This window comes from Arvicanthis niloticus, chromosome 9, assembly GCF_011762505.2.
Source record: "Arvicanthis niloticus isolate mArvNil1 chromosome 9, mArvNil1.pat.X, whole genome shotgun sequence".
Classification (NCBI taxonomy): Eukaryota; Metazoa; Chordata; class Mammalia; order Rodentia; family Muridae; genus Arvicanthis; species Arvicanthis niloticus.
In genome coordinates this window covers 61,680,000-61,695,717 of record NC_047666.1, presented here as the reverse complement: position 1 = coordinate 61,695,717, position 15,718 = coordinate 61,680,000, and the positions used below count along the sequence as shown (strand labels likewise).

At 38.2% G+C, this 15,718-nt stretch overlaps 1 protein-coding gene across 1 annotated transcript in view; it reads left to right on the top strand.

Moving 5' to 3' along the window:
• Positions 1-1,089: 1,089 nt before the first annotated feature.
• The window catches only part of LOC117715317 (vomeronasal type-2 receptor 26-like), a 37,678-nt gene continuing 23,049 nt past the window's right edge, over positions 1,090-15,718 (top strand). The window contains exons 1-3 of the mRNA XM_034512076.1: positions 1,090-1,295; positions 2,367-2,664; positions 6,726-7,535. Of these exons, the coding sequence (XP_034367967.1) occupies positions 1,090-1,295; positions 2,367-2,664; positions 6,726-7,535 (1,314 nt within the window). The remainder of the gene's footprint in view (positions 1,296-2,366; positions 2,665-6,725; positions 7,536-15,718) is intronic.

Here is a 15,718-nt window from a genome sequence, read left to right as displayed (position 1 = left end):
ATAGCTGTCTCCTGAGAGGCTCTGCTAGAACCTGAGAAATATAGAGGCAGATACTCATATTCAACCATTGGACAGAGCACAGGGACCTCCTCCATGGAGGAGTTAGAGAAAGGACTGAAGGAGCTGGATGTGTTTGTAATCCCATAGAAGAACAACAATACCCACCAACCAGACTTCCCATAGCTCCCAGGGACTAAACCACCAACCAAAGCATAGAGATGGAGGGACCCATGGCTCCAGCCACATATGTAGCAGAGGACGGCATTGTCTGGCATAAATGGGAGGGAGGCCCTTGGTCCTGTGAAGGCTAGTTTTCCCAGTGTAGGGAAATGACTTGTCAGTGAGGTGGAAGTGTGTGTGTGGGTGGTGAAGCACCCTCATAGAAGCAGGGGAATGGGATAGGGAGTCTCTGGAGGAGAAACCAGAAAAGGTGATAACATTTGAAATGTAAATACATAAAATATCCAATAAAAATACACAAGTTGATATTTGATCCAATATAGTGATGAGAAATAATGTTTTCTAATGTAAGGCTTTGGCTTTGCCTCACAGAAATACTCTAAAATGACACTTATGTTAAATGATTAAGGGTCCAACCCTTCCCCCCACAAACACTGAGTCTGTTGATGCTTCCTTCAAATGACCCTTCATGACTTAATTGTGCTTGAACTGGTCAGTCTCCCTTTACCTTGGACCTTGAGAAGTCTCAGCTCCGTGAGTATACACACACACCCTGCAGGTGTTTTAGAGGACTTCACACTTTTTCTAATTGTGTGTTTTCCTGCTGAGAATCAGGATTCCCAGGTGCCAAGTGAGAGGTTCCTGAGCCCTTTGAGACTCACAGTGACTCTGTGATGGGGACACAATATCTAGGGCTAAGTATGTGCAACACAGATTATCCTCCCAGGAACTGAGCGAGTGTTTGGTACTGGTGGGTCTGTACTGGACAAAACGATGCTTTATAACCTTGATTCACACTGACCAGACACACACGTTTTATCAGGTTGCTGATGTGCTGTTGGGTTGATTAGTCCAAGATTCTCAACTGAACAGATCTCTGGGTTTTATTAATTATTTATCAATGTTAGTATGAAATTACTCTCTCTCCTGATTGTTCTCATTATATTCCAGGAACAAATTTTTTGTTTCTCCTTGAATATACCTGCTTCTCCTGGCTACTATCAAGATGGGGATTTTGTTATTGGAGGACTCTTTTCCCTTAGAGTGACCTCTGGAGACAATAGATATACATGTAACTTTAATGATACATGGTATTTTCCAGAATTTGTTTATGAGTAAGTGTTTGGCTTCTCTAAGGATTTTCTACATGTATACAATGTATGTTGATCTCACCCACCTCTACTGCTTCTCCTCCCATGTCTACTGTCTTAAACTTTATGGGGTCTTTTTGTCTCTGTGCCTCTCACAGTCTTGCACACTTTCTTACCTTTTAATCTCCTGAGTTCCTTTAGACATGCCAGTAGTGCAGGAGTATAGGACATCATATAGAGTATAGGCAAGCTACTAGGGCAACCTCCTAAGGAAACTGATTCTCCCTTCCCCAGTAGCCTCCAAATGCCAAGAACTACTCAGCCATGATGGGCTCTCTGTGTGTCTCTCCCCTACTCACTCTGAGTTTTCTTAAATATGTAAGAAGGTTTTGAAAGCACTTTGCAGTCAAAAATAGTTTTTCTTTGTAGTTATTTAGTGTATTGTACTGAGAACATTTTAGTTTTCCTGTTTTGATGTATTTGACGCTATTTTCTTTCAATTGCTATGGTTGATCAAGCACTGTGAGTTTTCCTGAGGTTTATCCTATTTCAGAAGACCACATGAAATACGAAGTTTTAATGTTTGCTATTTCCCACATGCTTTACTCCTCCATTTTTATTTCTCAGACACAAATTGCACAGTAAAAAGTAAAAATTGTACATTTGATAGTATATGGTGGTGCAAACCTTTAACCCCAGAACTTGAGAAGCAGAGGCAGGTGGATCTCTGTGAGCCTGAGTTTAACCTATTGTACATAGTGAGTTTAAAGTCAGTCTGGGTTGAATAAGTGAGATCCTGTCTCAAAAAAATTAAAAAAAAATATTTTGAATTTGATAGTAAGTTGTACTATGAATCTTCTTTTTTATGACTCTTTTCTTTTAAATTTTAAATATAGAATATCTTGCTTGTATCTTGGAATATCATGAATATTCTTATATGACTTAGACTGTTATAAAAAATCCAGAATTTGGGAGATAGCATGGCAGGAACTGCATGGAGAAAAGAGAGGAAGGTAAAGGATGTAATTATCATCTAATTACAAATTCATAATAATAATATAACATAAAAATGGTCTTTCCATTTTTTCCTCCTAGGGATCTCACTAAAAATTATCAGCACATGTTGGCAATGGTTTTTGCTATAGAAAATATTAACAAGGACCAAAATATTCTATTCAATATGTCCCTGGGATTTTATCTCTTCAATGTTGACTTTATTGAGGTGAAGGCTGTGGAGAGTTCTCTGGCTCTGCTCTCAGGAGAGAGCCCCCCAGTTCCTAACTACAGCTGCAGGCCTGAGAAGACTGATAAGCTGGTTGCTGTGATAGGAGGCATTTCAACAGGAATATCAACTCAGATCTCCCTAGTGCTAAGTCTCTACAATGTCCCACAGGTATGCAAAGCATCATGGTTCTTTAGGTCAAACATAATAGCATAGTAATCAATGCTAATTAATTCAATCATTGTTTAGTGATGAGGTGCTTAATCACTTACTTTTTAGCTATCATTTTAAGTGTGAAGTATAATTCATTTATAAGATGAAATCATGTTTATATAATAAATGTAATTTCAAAACTTCAAAATTGAAAAAGTATAAATCAAAGTAATGACAGCCTGTATTCTTACCCCTCCAAGAAGAAATTCCCTTTGCTTTTTACCATTGTTAAAGCTGTCTTTCTGTTGTATCCAATTTTAGAGCATCACAAAGCACGAGAACTATAATAATTCTACTAACATATCTTCACAGTAACTACTATGGACATATTTCTGGCTATTTTACTGTTGTATTAGCTCAGTATTCATAACATTCATTTTTACAAAGAACCATGGGTCAGACTTACTCTGACTCGATGTTGGGGCTCTTTGTAATTTTCACCTGTTGGCAGGAAAGTTTTATGGTTTTGTATTTGTTTAAAAATCTCTCTGTTGATCAGTAAGGATTTCTTAGAGGCAATGCTAGACAGCTAGCATTTACAAGTCAGATTCATCTTAATTATAACAAAATTGAAAAGGGCTACTAGAAATCTACTAATTTGCAAATAACTGTGACCCAGCATGAACTGTTTCCTGATATTCTCAGTGAAGTTACTTAACTCTTAGTAAATGAACTAGGCCCCCATGGTGGTTTATATTTTTTATTTTTGATTTTTACCTATTTGTTCATTTCTGAGACAGGTTCTCATCATGCCAACTTACGTGGCCTTGAACATCCTATGTATCCCAGGATAGCCTTACAGCGATCCTCTGCCTTTGCTTCCCAGGCATGCACCATTATGCTCTATCTAGATTTTTATATTTATGAGATTTTATGAGTTAATTTTAAAAAATTAGTTATTTTATTTGTTTACATTTCAATGTTGTCCCCCTACCTGGTCTCAGCTCCCTCAAACCTCCATTCCAATGCCCCTGGTTTTGACTCTAAGAAAGTACTTCCCCAAATATACATGCCCTCTTGCCTCACCCCTCTAGCATCCTCCTTTGCTGGGACAACAAGCCTCCACAGGACAAAGTGCTTCCCCTCCCTTTGGTGCCAGATAAGGCAATCCTCTGCCAAATATGTGGCAGGAGCCATACATCCTCCAACGTATACTTTTTGTTTGGTGGTTCAATCCATGGGAACTGTTTTTCCTATGGGGCTTCAATCACTTTCAGCTCCTTCTGTCCTTTCTCTATCTCTCCCACTGGGGTTCCCAGGCTCAGGTCAATGGTTGGCTGTGAGTATCTGCATGTGTCTCAGTTAGGTGCTGGCAGAGGCTCTCAGCTTCTGTCTGCAAGTATTTGGCATCAGTAATAGTTTCAGTGTTTGGTATCTACAGATATGGTAGACTCCAAGGTGGGGCATCCTCTGGATGGCCTTTTTTTCAGCCCCCGTTCCATTATTTTGTCCCCAAGTTTCCTTTAGATGGGAACAATCCTGTGTTAAAAATTTTGAGATGGATTTGTGGCCTATCCCTCAACTGGTGTCCATTCTGGAGGTGTTCTCTTCAGTTTCTATCTCTCCTCTGTTGGTTATTGCAGCTAATGTCATCCCAATTGGGTGTTTGGAGTTTCTCACATCCCCTGCATTTGTACATATTATGGATGTTCTATTCTTTTCTCCAGCCTGAGTGCTGTATGTCTGTTCTCAATAAGTTCTGTATTTAGGTCTTCTGTTTGCAAAGTCAGACATCTTTGTTTCTGGATTCATTTTCATATTTTTCAGAGTGCATCCTTGATTTGAAGAAAGTTTATAAAGGTTGTTCAGTGGTGGTTTTTCATTTGACTGACTTGGATTTTAATTTTCAGCAAGTTTATTTGGTTATCTTGGTTTTTTTCCAGATTTTTTCCTCCATATTTTAAAATTTCTCCAGCAAATACCTGTTTGATAAGTTCTATTTAGATTCAGAATTGATTCTCTTATTGTATCTACATGCTTATGTGAGCTGTGCTTTTGATTATTTGTGAATATTGATTACTCTACACAACAAAGCAACTCTGGCATCTGCTTTCATGTCATTTTTTTATTCTCTTTGATATCTGGTACTGAGGAATTAACACTTCATGGAGGTGCCATAGTTGTTTGTTTTTTCTCTCTCTTAGTCTCCCTCCCCCCTCTCTGTCTATGTCTCTGTCTCTCTCTCTCTTAGCCTCTCTCTCTCTCTCCATGTGTGTACCTTCGTGTATGTGATTGTGTGTGCATGTGTGTGCATGTGGGCACACATGTGTGCACTTGTGGGTGGACATAAGTGTGTGTGTGCCCATTTGTGTATGGTTGTGCATGTTTGTGTGGTATGTGTGGCATGTGTGGTATGTGTGTGCAGGAATCATGTCAGTACACATGGATGCCAGATATTATTACTTTATCACTTTCTGCACTGCTGCCTTGAATCAGAGTCTTTTACAGAACCGGAAGCTTCAAATTTTGAGCTGACTAGTCAGGAGGCTCTAGGGATTTACAGTCTCTGCCCTGCTATGTTAGGGTATAAGCACACACAGCTGTGTCTGACTTGTTATGGGGATGCTGAGGATTCTAATGCAGGCCTTGAGCCACCTCCTCAGCCTCATGATTATATAATGCATGTATCTTACAAAAAAATGGACTTGTCAGACATCTTCAGGCATGCATAGCTCTATAGTTTACTTTTCAGTCCCCTCAGACTTGGGCCTATCAGAATCCACAGTTACAGTCTGATTCTGAGGTTAGTTCCTAGTCAGCAAGTTAGTGAACTAAATCCTCCTCCATAAACTGCCTGAGCCAAGCCTCCTCCTAACTCTTCAGTTTGTTATCATTGTGATTTTCCATTTCTTCTCCTCACCCACCCCTCTCCCCACAATCAGTTAACATATATTGAATGTCTGTATTCAAGTATCATGATTTTGGATCCAATAAGTGAAATGTTCACTAAAGATCTATACTTAGATGCCTGGGGAGAAAACAGTGCATAAACCCAGGGTATGAACTGTGCATGAGTGCATGACCTAGTGGGCATCTGATTTTAGGAGAATATTATTTAGGGAATATGTGTGGAAAGGGGATCAAGTCCCAATCTGAACCATGGGACACAAGGATATTCTGATACCACCAGTGTAGAGAGAGATGGAAAATTCAGTAAGGCAGACTGATAGTGTCGTCCAAACCTTGGAAATTCATTCCTTTACTAAAAAAGATTCCTGGAACTCATTAAAGAGCACATTTTAAGGAAAAGGATTGTTTCATGCCAATACTAGATTAAGTGAAGTGAATTTGGTAATTTGTCATTGGATATAGCAGATTAGGTAATTAATGATCTAGTCTATCCCCTCATCCCAAAGGAGATGCCCTGAAGTATGTAGGAATGACATTGTAGACAACTCAACTCAAGTTTTCTGTTAAAAAGGATAGCAATGTGATGGGAGTGACCAGAGGTTCCTGTTAAAAGAGAGACTTTACAACAAGCATTGTGGTAGATAGTCAGCCTTCCAACCTAAGCAAGCTTATTTTAGTTGACTATGCAATAAGCATTACAGAAAGACAAATACATAGGAACTTCTAGCCAAATATAGACTTCACTAGAGGATTTTACAATGCTTCTTAGATTTTTGTTTATTGATTAATTAGTGATGGATTTGTGACTTCAAGTGAAAGGGCCTTTTTTGTTAATATTTTTCCACTTTCATTATCAGGAAGATGAATGTTTTGGTATGGGAAGTGACAGATTGGCAAATTCTCATGTTTAGCTTGTAATTACCTTAACTGAGATCAGGAGATAGACACTCCGTGTCCCTTTTTGATATATTCTATAAAAGTACAATGATTAAGATACATTTCATGTACACAGTGAGTAGCAAGTGACATAAGTAACAAATTGGTATTTCTTAGTAAAGTTATTTAACTGTTTAATTTCTCCTAGAGTGAATAAACAGAAAAGGTAAAGCAAATCACAGGACGATAAATTTAATTGTCTTGACTTGAGTTGTAACTTTTTTTCTCTTTAGATCAGCTATGCTCCTTTTGACCAGAGTCTTGGGACCAGAGTCCAGCTCCAGTCTCCTTACCAGTTTCCTTCGCCCACTACAGTTCTGTATCAGGGAATTATTCAACTGCTGCTATATTTCTCTTGGGTCTGGGTTGGTCTGTTGGTTCCAGATGATATAAGGGGAGAAGTCTTCATTAGGGACATCACAGAGGAGATGACCAACCATGGACTTTGTGTTGCATTTGCAGAAAAGGGCGAATTATATAATGCAGAGGACATAGAATACTGGAAAACTTTTTTGAAAAGAGTCCCATTGCCACGTGTGATGCTTGCATTTGGTGTCACACATGATTTTCATACGTTTTTCCCTATCCTCAGTTTGTATAGTACTTTTGATAATGTGTGGATCACAACCTCTGATTGGTATATCACTGCATTACCCTTTGAACAAGATCTAGTTTATTCATACTTTAGTGCAGGATTATCATTTTCAGATCACATGAATGAAATTCTGGGATTCAAGGATTTTCTTGGAAGTGTTCAACCTAGAAAATACCCTCATGATATCTTTATGCAGGATGTGTGGTCGATCATATTTGAATGTCCACGTTTTTCTGAGGACAATGTCACGGAACTAAGTCAATGTGAGCAAAATGGCAGCCTGAGCACCCGTCCTCTGAATGTTTGGGATATGAATACCTCACCCCCGAGCTACAAAGTCCATGCTGCTGTACATGCCATTGCCCAGGCACTCCATGAGGAGCTGTCACTCAGAGTGGAAGGAGGCTCACTTGATAAAAGTGTCCTCCAGGCTCCTCTCCCATGGAAGGTAGTAGTAGTTGTTCTTATAGTTTCCTAGAGTGTTGGACCCTGGCTTGTAATTTCTGCATTTTGATTCATGATCTATCATAGTGTTAGAAAAATATTTCTTATGCTACCATGTTTCTTTATGCTACTATCTCTTTCCTCAAAGAATTCATGTTTATTTCAGTAGCATAAACTAGCATATAGATATAGAGTTAGAAAAAATACAATGTAGTGTTTAAAGTTGATCTAAAATTTATTTTTTCCTTTTATTGGATAATTTCTTTATTTACATTTCAAATATTATCTTTTTCCAGGTTTCCCCTTAAGAACTCTCTATCCCAATACCCCTTTCCCTGACTCTCCACCACCAACCTGCCCACTCCAGCCTTCCTGCCCTGGCATTCCTCTCCACTGTGGTATCAAGCCCCCCCCTTCCCAGGGACCACTCTTCCCACTAATGTCCAATAAGGCCATCTTCTGCCACATATGTGACCAGAGTCATGTGTCCCTCTATGTACACACTTTGGTTGGTGGTCTAGTCCTCAGAAGTTCTGGGGGTCTGGCAGGTTGACACTGTCGCTCTCTCCATGGGGCTGCAGACCCCATCAGCTCCTTCAGACCCTTCTCCATCTCCTCTATTGGGGACCCCACACTCAGTCTAATTGTTGGCTGTGAACATCTGCCTCTGTACTTGTCAGACTCTGACAGAGCCTCTGAGGAGACAGCCATATTAGGCTCCTGTTAGCAAGTACTTTCTGTCATCCAAAATAGCATCCAGGTTTGGGGACTCTATATGTGATAGATCCCCAGGTGGGGCAGTCTTTGGATGGCCTTTCCTTTGGTTCCTGCTCTACACCTTATCTCCATAATTCCTCCTGTGAGTATTTTGTTTCCCTTCTAAGAAAGAATAAAGCATCCCCACTTTGGTTTTCCCTCTTCTTGAACTTCATATGGTCTGTGAATTTTATCTTGATATTTCAAACTTTTGGGCTAATATGCACTTATCAATGAGTGCATATCATGTGTGTTCTCTTAGTGACTGGTTTATCTCACTCAGGATAATATTTTCAAGTTTCATTCATTTGCCTGTGAATTTCATGAAGTAGTTTTTAATAGCTGAGTAGTACTTCATTACATAAGTGCAGCACATTTTTCTGTATCCATTTTTATGTTGAGAGACATGTGTGCTATTTCTAGCTTCTGGCATTTATAAATAAGGCTGCTCTGAACATAGTGGAGCATGTGTCCTTATTACATGTTGGAGCATCTTTTGGGTATATTCCCAGGAGGTGGTATAGCTGTGTTCTCAGGTAGCACTATCTCCAAATTTCTGAGGCACCATCAGACAGTTTTCCAGAGTATTTCTTCCAGCTTGCAAACCCAACAACAATAGAGTTTCTCCACACCCTTGCAGTATCTGCTATTACCTGAGTTTTTGATCTTAGCAATCTCAGTGGTGTGAGATGGAATCTCAGGGTAGTTTGATTTGCATATCCCTGATTACTAAAGATATTAAACAGCTCTTTAGGTACTTCTTGGTTATCCAGTTTCCTCAGTTGAAAATTCTCTGTTTAGATCTGTACTCCATTTTTAAATAGAGATATTTGGTTGTCTGGAGTCTAACTTCTTGAGTTCTATGTATTATTGGATATTAGCCCTGTATTGGATGTAGAATTGGTAAAGCTCTTTTCTCAATCTGATGGTTGCCTTTTTGTCCTTTTGATGGTGTCCTTTGCCTTACAGAAGCCTTGTAATTTTATGAAGTCTTAGTGTCTATTGTTGTTTTTACTGCATAAGGCATTGGTGTTCTGCTCAGAAAAATTTCTCCTGTGCCCATGTGTTCAAAGCTTTTCCCCATATACTCTTCTATTAGTTTTGGTGTGTCTAGTTTTATGTGTAGGTCCTTGATCCTCCTGGACTTCAACTTTGTACAGGGAAATAAAAATGGATCATTTTGCATTCTTCTATATGTTGAACTCCAGTTGAACCAGCACCATTTGTTGAAAACTTCTCTTTTTTCCACTGTATGGTTTAATTCTTTTGTCAAAGGTCAAGTGATGGTATGTTCATTTTCTAGGTCTTCAATATTAGACCATTTATCCACCTGCCTGTCACTGTACCAATACCATGCAGTTTTTATTACCATTGCTCTGTAATATAGCTTCGAATGGTAATTTTCCCAGAAGTTATTTTATTGTTGAGAATAGTTTTCGCTATCCTGGGTTTTTTGTTATTCCAAATGAATTTGAGAATTACTCTTTCTAACTCTATGAAAAATTGAATTGAAATTTTGATGGAGATTGCATTTAATTTGTAGATTGCTTTCAGCCATATGGCCATTTTTACTATATTAATCTTGCTAATCTATGAGCATGGGTGATATTTCAATCTTTTGAGGTCTTCTTCAATTTCTTTCTTCAAAGATTTCAAGTTCTTGTTGTATAGATCTTTCACTTGTTTAGTTAGAGTCACACCAAAATATTTTATATTATTGTTTGTGACTATTGTGAAGGGTGTCATTTCCATTTCGTTCTCAGCCCATTTATCCTTTAAATAGAGGAAGGCTACTGATTTTTTTGAGTTAATTTTTTTGTTTGGCCACTTTACTGAAATTGTTGATTAGGTTTAGGGGTTCCTTGGTGGAAATTTTGGGGTCCCTTAAGTATACCAGATATCATCTAGAAATAGTGATATTCTGACTCCTTCCTTTCTAGTTTGTATTTTGTTGGCCTTTTTTTCTTGACTAATTGCTCTGGCTAGGCCTTCCAGTACTATATTGAATAGGTATAGAGAAAGTGGGCAGCCTTGTCTAGTCCCTGGTTTTAGTGGGATTGCTTAAGTCTCTCTCCATTTAGTTTGATGTTAGCTACTGGCTTGGTGTGTATTGCTTTTACTGTTTAGGTATGGGCCTTGAATTCCTGATCTTCCCAAGACTTTTACCATGAAGGGCTGTCGAATTTTGTCAAATCATTTCTCAGCATTTAATGTGATAACCATGGTTTTTTCTTCAGTTTCTTTATGTAGTAGATTACATTGATTGATTTTTATATATTGAACCATCCCTGAATCCTTGGGATGAAGCCTACTTGATCATGTTGAATGATCATTTTGATGTTTTTTAGGATTCAGCTTGTGAGAATTTTATTGAGTATTTTTGTATCAATATTCATAAGGAAAATTGGTCTGAAGATCTTCTCTTTCTTTGTTGGCTCTTTGTGTCATTTTGGTACCAGTGTAACTTTGGCTTCATAGAACAAATTGAGTAGTGTTCCTTCTCTATTTTGTAGAATAGTTTGAAGAGTATTGGTTATTAGGCCTTCTTTGAAAGTCTGATAGAATTCTGTACTAGACATGTCTGGTCCTGGGTGTTTTTAGTTTGGGAGACTTTTAATGACTGCTTCTCTTTCTTTAGGGGTTTTGGTACTGTTTAGATGGTTTATGTGATCCTGATTTAACTTTGATACCTGGTGTCTGTCTGAAAAACTATCCATTGTATCCAGAATTTCTAGTTTTGTTGAGTATAGTCTTTTGTAGTAGGATCTGATGATGTTCTGAGTTTCCTCAGTTTCTGTTCTTATGTCTCCCTTTTCATTTCTGATTTTGTTAATTTGTATACTGTCTTTGTGCTCTCTGGTTAGTCTGGCTAAGTGTTTATCTCTCTTGTTAATATTCTCAAAGAACCAGCTCCTGGTTTTGTTGTTTTTTTGTATAATTCTTTTTGTTTCTTCTTGGTTGTTTTCAGCCCTGTGTTTTAGTTCCTGCTGCTTACCACTCTTGGGTGTATTTGCTTCTTTTTTCTAGAGCTTTCAGGTGTGCTGTTAAGCTTCTAGTGTATGTGTATGCTTTCTCCAGTTTCTTTTTAGAGGCAGTGAGAGCTATCAGTTTTCCTCTTAGCATTGCTTGCATTGTGCACCATAACTTTGGGTATGTTCTGCCTTCATTTTCATCAAATTCTCAAAAGACTTTAATTTCTTTTTTTATCTCTTACTAGACCAAGTTATCATTGAGTAGGGTGCTATTCAGCTTCCATGTTTATGTGGGCTTTCTGTTGTTTTTGTTGTTACTATAGATCAGCCTTAGCCTGTGGTGATCTGATAGGATGTGTGGGACTATTTCATTCTTCTTACATCTTTTGAGACCTGTTTTGTGACTGATTATATGGTTTATTTAGGAGGAGGTACCATGAGATGCTGAGATTAAGGTATATTCATCTGTTTTAGGATGAAAAGTTCTATAGATATCTGTTAAATCCATTTTGTCTATTACTTCTGTTAGTTTACAATGTCTCTGTTTAGTTTCTTTTACTGTGATCTGCTCATTACTGAGAGTGGCATATCAAAGTCTCCCAGTATTCAGTGTCTGAGGTGCAATATGTGCTTTCAGCATTGTGAAGTGTTTTTTGAATGTGGCTGCCCGTGCATTTGGAGCATAAATGTTCAGAATTGAGATGTCTTCTTGGTAGATTTATCCTTTTATGAATATGAAGTGTCTTTCCTTATTTTTTGATAGTTTTGTTTGATAGTTGATTTTATTCAATATTAGAATGGCTATTTCAGCTTGTTTCTTGGGAACATTTGCTTGGAAATTTGTTTTCCCAACCTTTACTCTGAGGTAGTTTCTGTCATTGACTCTGAGGTGCATTATCTATATGCAGCAAAATGCTATGTGTTGCTTATATATTCAGTCTGTTAGTCTATGTCTTTTTATTGGGGAATTGTGTCCATTGATGTTAAGAGATATTAAGAAACAATGATTGCTACTTCCTGTTATTTTTGTTGTTAGATGCAGAATTATGTTTATGTGGCTATCTTCTTTTAGGTTAGTTGAAAGATGATTACTTTGTTGCTTTTTCTAGAGTGTAATATCCCTCATTGTGTTGGAGTTTTCTATCTATTATTTTTTGTAGGGCTGGATTTGTGGAAAGGTATTATATAAATTTGGTTTTTGCCATTGAATATCTTGGCTTCTCCATCTATGGTAATTGAGAGTTTTGCTGGGTATAGTAGCCTGTGCAGGTCTTTGTGTTTTCTTAGGGTCTGTATCACATGTGCCCAGGATCTTCTTGCTTTCATAGTCTCTGGTGAGAAGTCTGGTGTAATTCTGATAGGTCTGCCATTGTATATTACTTGACCTTTTTACCTTAGTGCTTTTTAGTATTCTTTCTTTGTTTTGTGTATTTGGTGTTTTGACTATTGTGTGACGGGAGGAATTGCATTTCTGGTCCAATCTATTTGGAGTTCTGTAGGCTTCTTGTGTGTTTATGGGCATCTCTTTCTCTAGATTAGGGAAGTTTTATTCTATAATTGTGTTGACAATAATTATTGGCCCTTTAATTGGGGGATCTTTGTTCTCTTCTATACCTATCAACCTTAGGTTTGTTCTTCTCATTGTGTCCTAGATTTTTTTTGGATGTTTTGGGTTAGGAGCTTTTGGCATTTTGCATTTTTTGACTGTTGCATCAGTGTTGTCTCTGGTATCTTCTGCACCTGAGATTTTCTCTTCTATTTCTTGTATTCCCTGGATGATGCTTGCATCTCTGTCCCTGATCTCTTTCCTAGATTTTCAATCTTCAGTATTGTTTCCTTTTGTTATTTCTTTATTGATTCTATTTCCATATTTTAGATCCTGGATAGTTTTGTTTAATTCCTTCACCTGTTTTGTTATGTTTTCCTACAATTCTTTAAGGGATTTTGTGTTTTCTCTTTTAACTTCTACATGTTTACTTGTGTTCTCTTGAATTTCTTAAAGGGAGTTATTTATGTCATTCTTAAAGTCCTCTATCATCATCATGAGATGTGACTTTAAGTAAGAGTCTTGCTTTTCTGGTGTGTTGGGGTATCCAGGGCTTGCTGTCTTGGGAGGAGTACTGGGTTCTGATTATGCCAAGTAGTCTTGGTTTCTGTTGCTTATGTTCTTGCCCTGCCTCTTGCCTTCTAGATATCCCTGGTGTTAGTTAGTCTTGCTATCTCTGACTGTGTCCTGACCCTTTTTCAAGCCTGTGTGTCAGTACTCCTGAGTGACCAATTCTTTCCTGGATGTATTTGGATATGGGGAGCTATGGTACAGGGTCAGCTCTGAGGGGCAGATGGAAAGTTGAAGGATCCTGTCTCTGGATGTTCCTTGTTTCCTGTGTCCTGATGACTCTGAACGTGTCCTTCTTGGGCCAGAAATTTGAACAGAAATGTTGGTATTACCTGTGCTCACAGATGTACCTGCACATCTGGGAGATGAGCTCTCTCCCAGAGATATTTGGGTATGAAGCAGTGTGGCACAGGATCAGCTCCAGGCACAGACAGAAACCAGAAGGATCCTTGAGCTAACATTTCTTTCAGAAAACAATATGTGAATGATGTTGAAAAGTGGCTTCCTAGTTTAGGCACATTCAAACAATAATATTTATGCTATTTAACCATCCCATCTTTTTCATTACTGATCTTAATGTTTTGTGATATAATTATAATACACAATAAAAGAGACTTGTACAAGTTTAAATATGGCATATTTTAAGGGATTTCAGGTACATTTGAGGTCAAAAGCTTGTTTTGTTTTGATCAACAAATCCTAGAAGAACACATAGCTTCTATCAGGCTAGACAATATCATCCATGACTGTTCTCCAGCCTATGGGTAGAGAAAGATCATGAGTTTGAAGACATCAAGGCTGTAGAGGCTCCCCTCAGTTGCAAGATGAAATCTTTCTAATGAACACTGGATTAGGCACTGCTTTATGACTTTATCAGAATATCCTTAGGAATTTGATCTTTGACTTGTTCCAGTTGTTGTGTTCTTTTGTATTTGTTTCTACCCTAGGTCTCTGAGCCACCCAGCTTCATGCTCATGGCCATCCAGGGACTGTCTTTCATGGGTTGCCTCTCATGGCTTGAGCCTTAAGTTAGACCAGTGCTTTGTCACTTTCACAAATTTGGAGCCCACTTGCACCAGCACATCTTGTAGTCAAGACAGCTTGTGGGTCCAAGGTTGTGTGAATTAGTTGGTGTCCCAGGTGTACCACTGGGAGCCTTGCCTGGTTACAGAAGATGGCCAGTTCAGGTTTCATATCCTTTATTACTATTTTAAATAGAGCCACTATGAACTAATTGAACAAGTGTCCTTGTGGTAAGATGTATAATTTTTTGTCTATATGCTCAAGAGTTTTATAGGTGGGTCTTGAGGTAGATTGATTTTCAGTTTTCTGATGAGCCATCTTATTGATTTCTACAGTGGCTGTACCATGCCATGTTACACTCCCTCCATCAATGCAAGAGTGTTCCCTTGCTCCACATCCTTGCCATCATGCGCTGCCACTTCTACTGTTTATATTAGTCATTCTGACATGTATAAGATGAAAGCTCAAAGTAGTTTTGATTTGCATTTCCCTAATGGATAAGGATATTGGATATTATTTTTAAATGTTTCTCACCCCTTTAAGATTCTTCTATTGAGAACTCTCTGTTTAACTCGAAACCTTATTTTTAAAATTGGATTGGTGGTTTGTTGATACCTAGTGTCTTCATGTCTTTATATATATTTTGGGTATTAGCTCTCTGTCAGATTTAGAGTTGGTAAAAAAAAAATTTCCTTTCTGTTGACTGCCATTTTAACCTATCGAAGTTGTCCTTTCTTTGAATAAGCTTTTCTGTGTCATGAGGTCCCATTTATTCATAACCTATCAGTGTTCTCTTTAGAAAGTTGTCTCCTGTGCCAGTATGTGTAGAATTAAATAAATTTTGACAGCTAATTCCACTCTACCTTTCCCAAAGCTCTGGGTTCTCAACTGAAATTTACACACTCAGCCTTTATATTTTAATATGACTTAAACAGCTCAATGGTTGTGCTACCTCCTAACCTCCATTTGGATAATCCACCTCCTTCAGATTATCCTGAGTTTTCCTTTATTACATTTTGTATTTTACCTTGGCTGTTCTGGACCCAGTTGGGTACACTTCTTTGGCTTCACTCTCTCTGACACCTACATGGCAGCTCTGTCTCCATCCTGAAACTTCTCAGTCAAGACATTTTTTCTTCTCTACCTCTCCTGTCATTGTGGCTCTCTTTCTCCTTCTTTTTCCTCCCTATCCCTTGCCAGGGAATCATAAAAGTCTTAATTCTCTCTGACCTGCTCTGACATGGGCTCTCAGCATCTTTCTTTACCAATCAGAACCAATTGGGGACAGGTTTTCAGAAGCTGTTTGCATGTCATATTCTC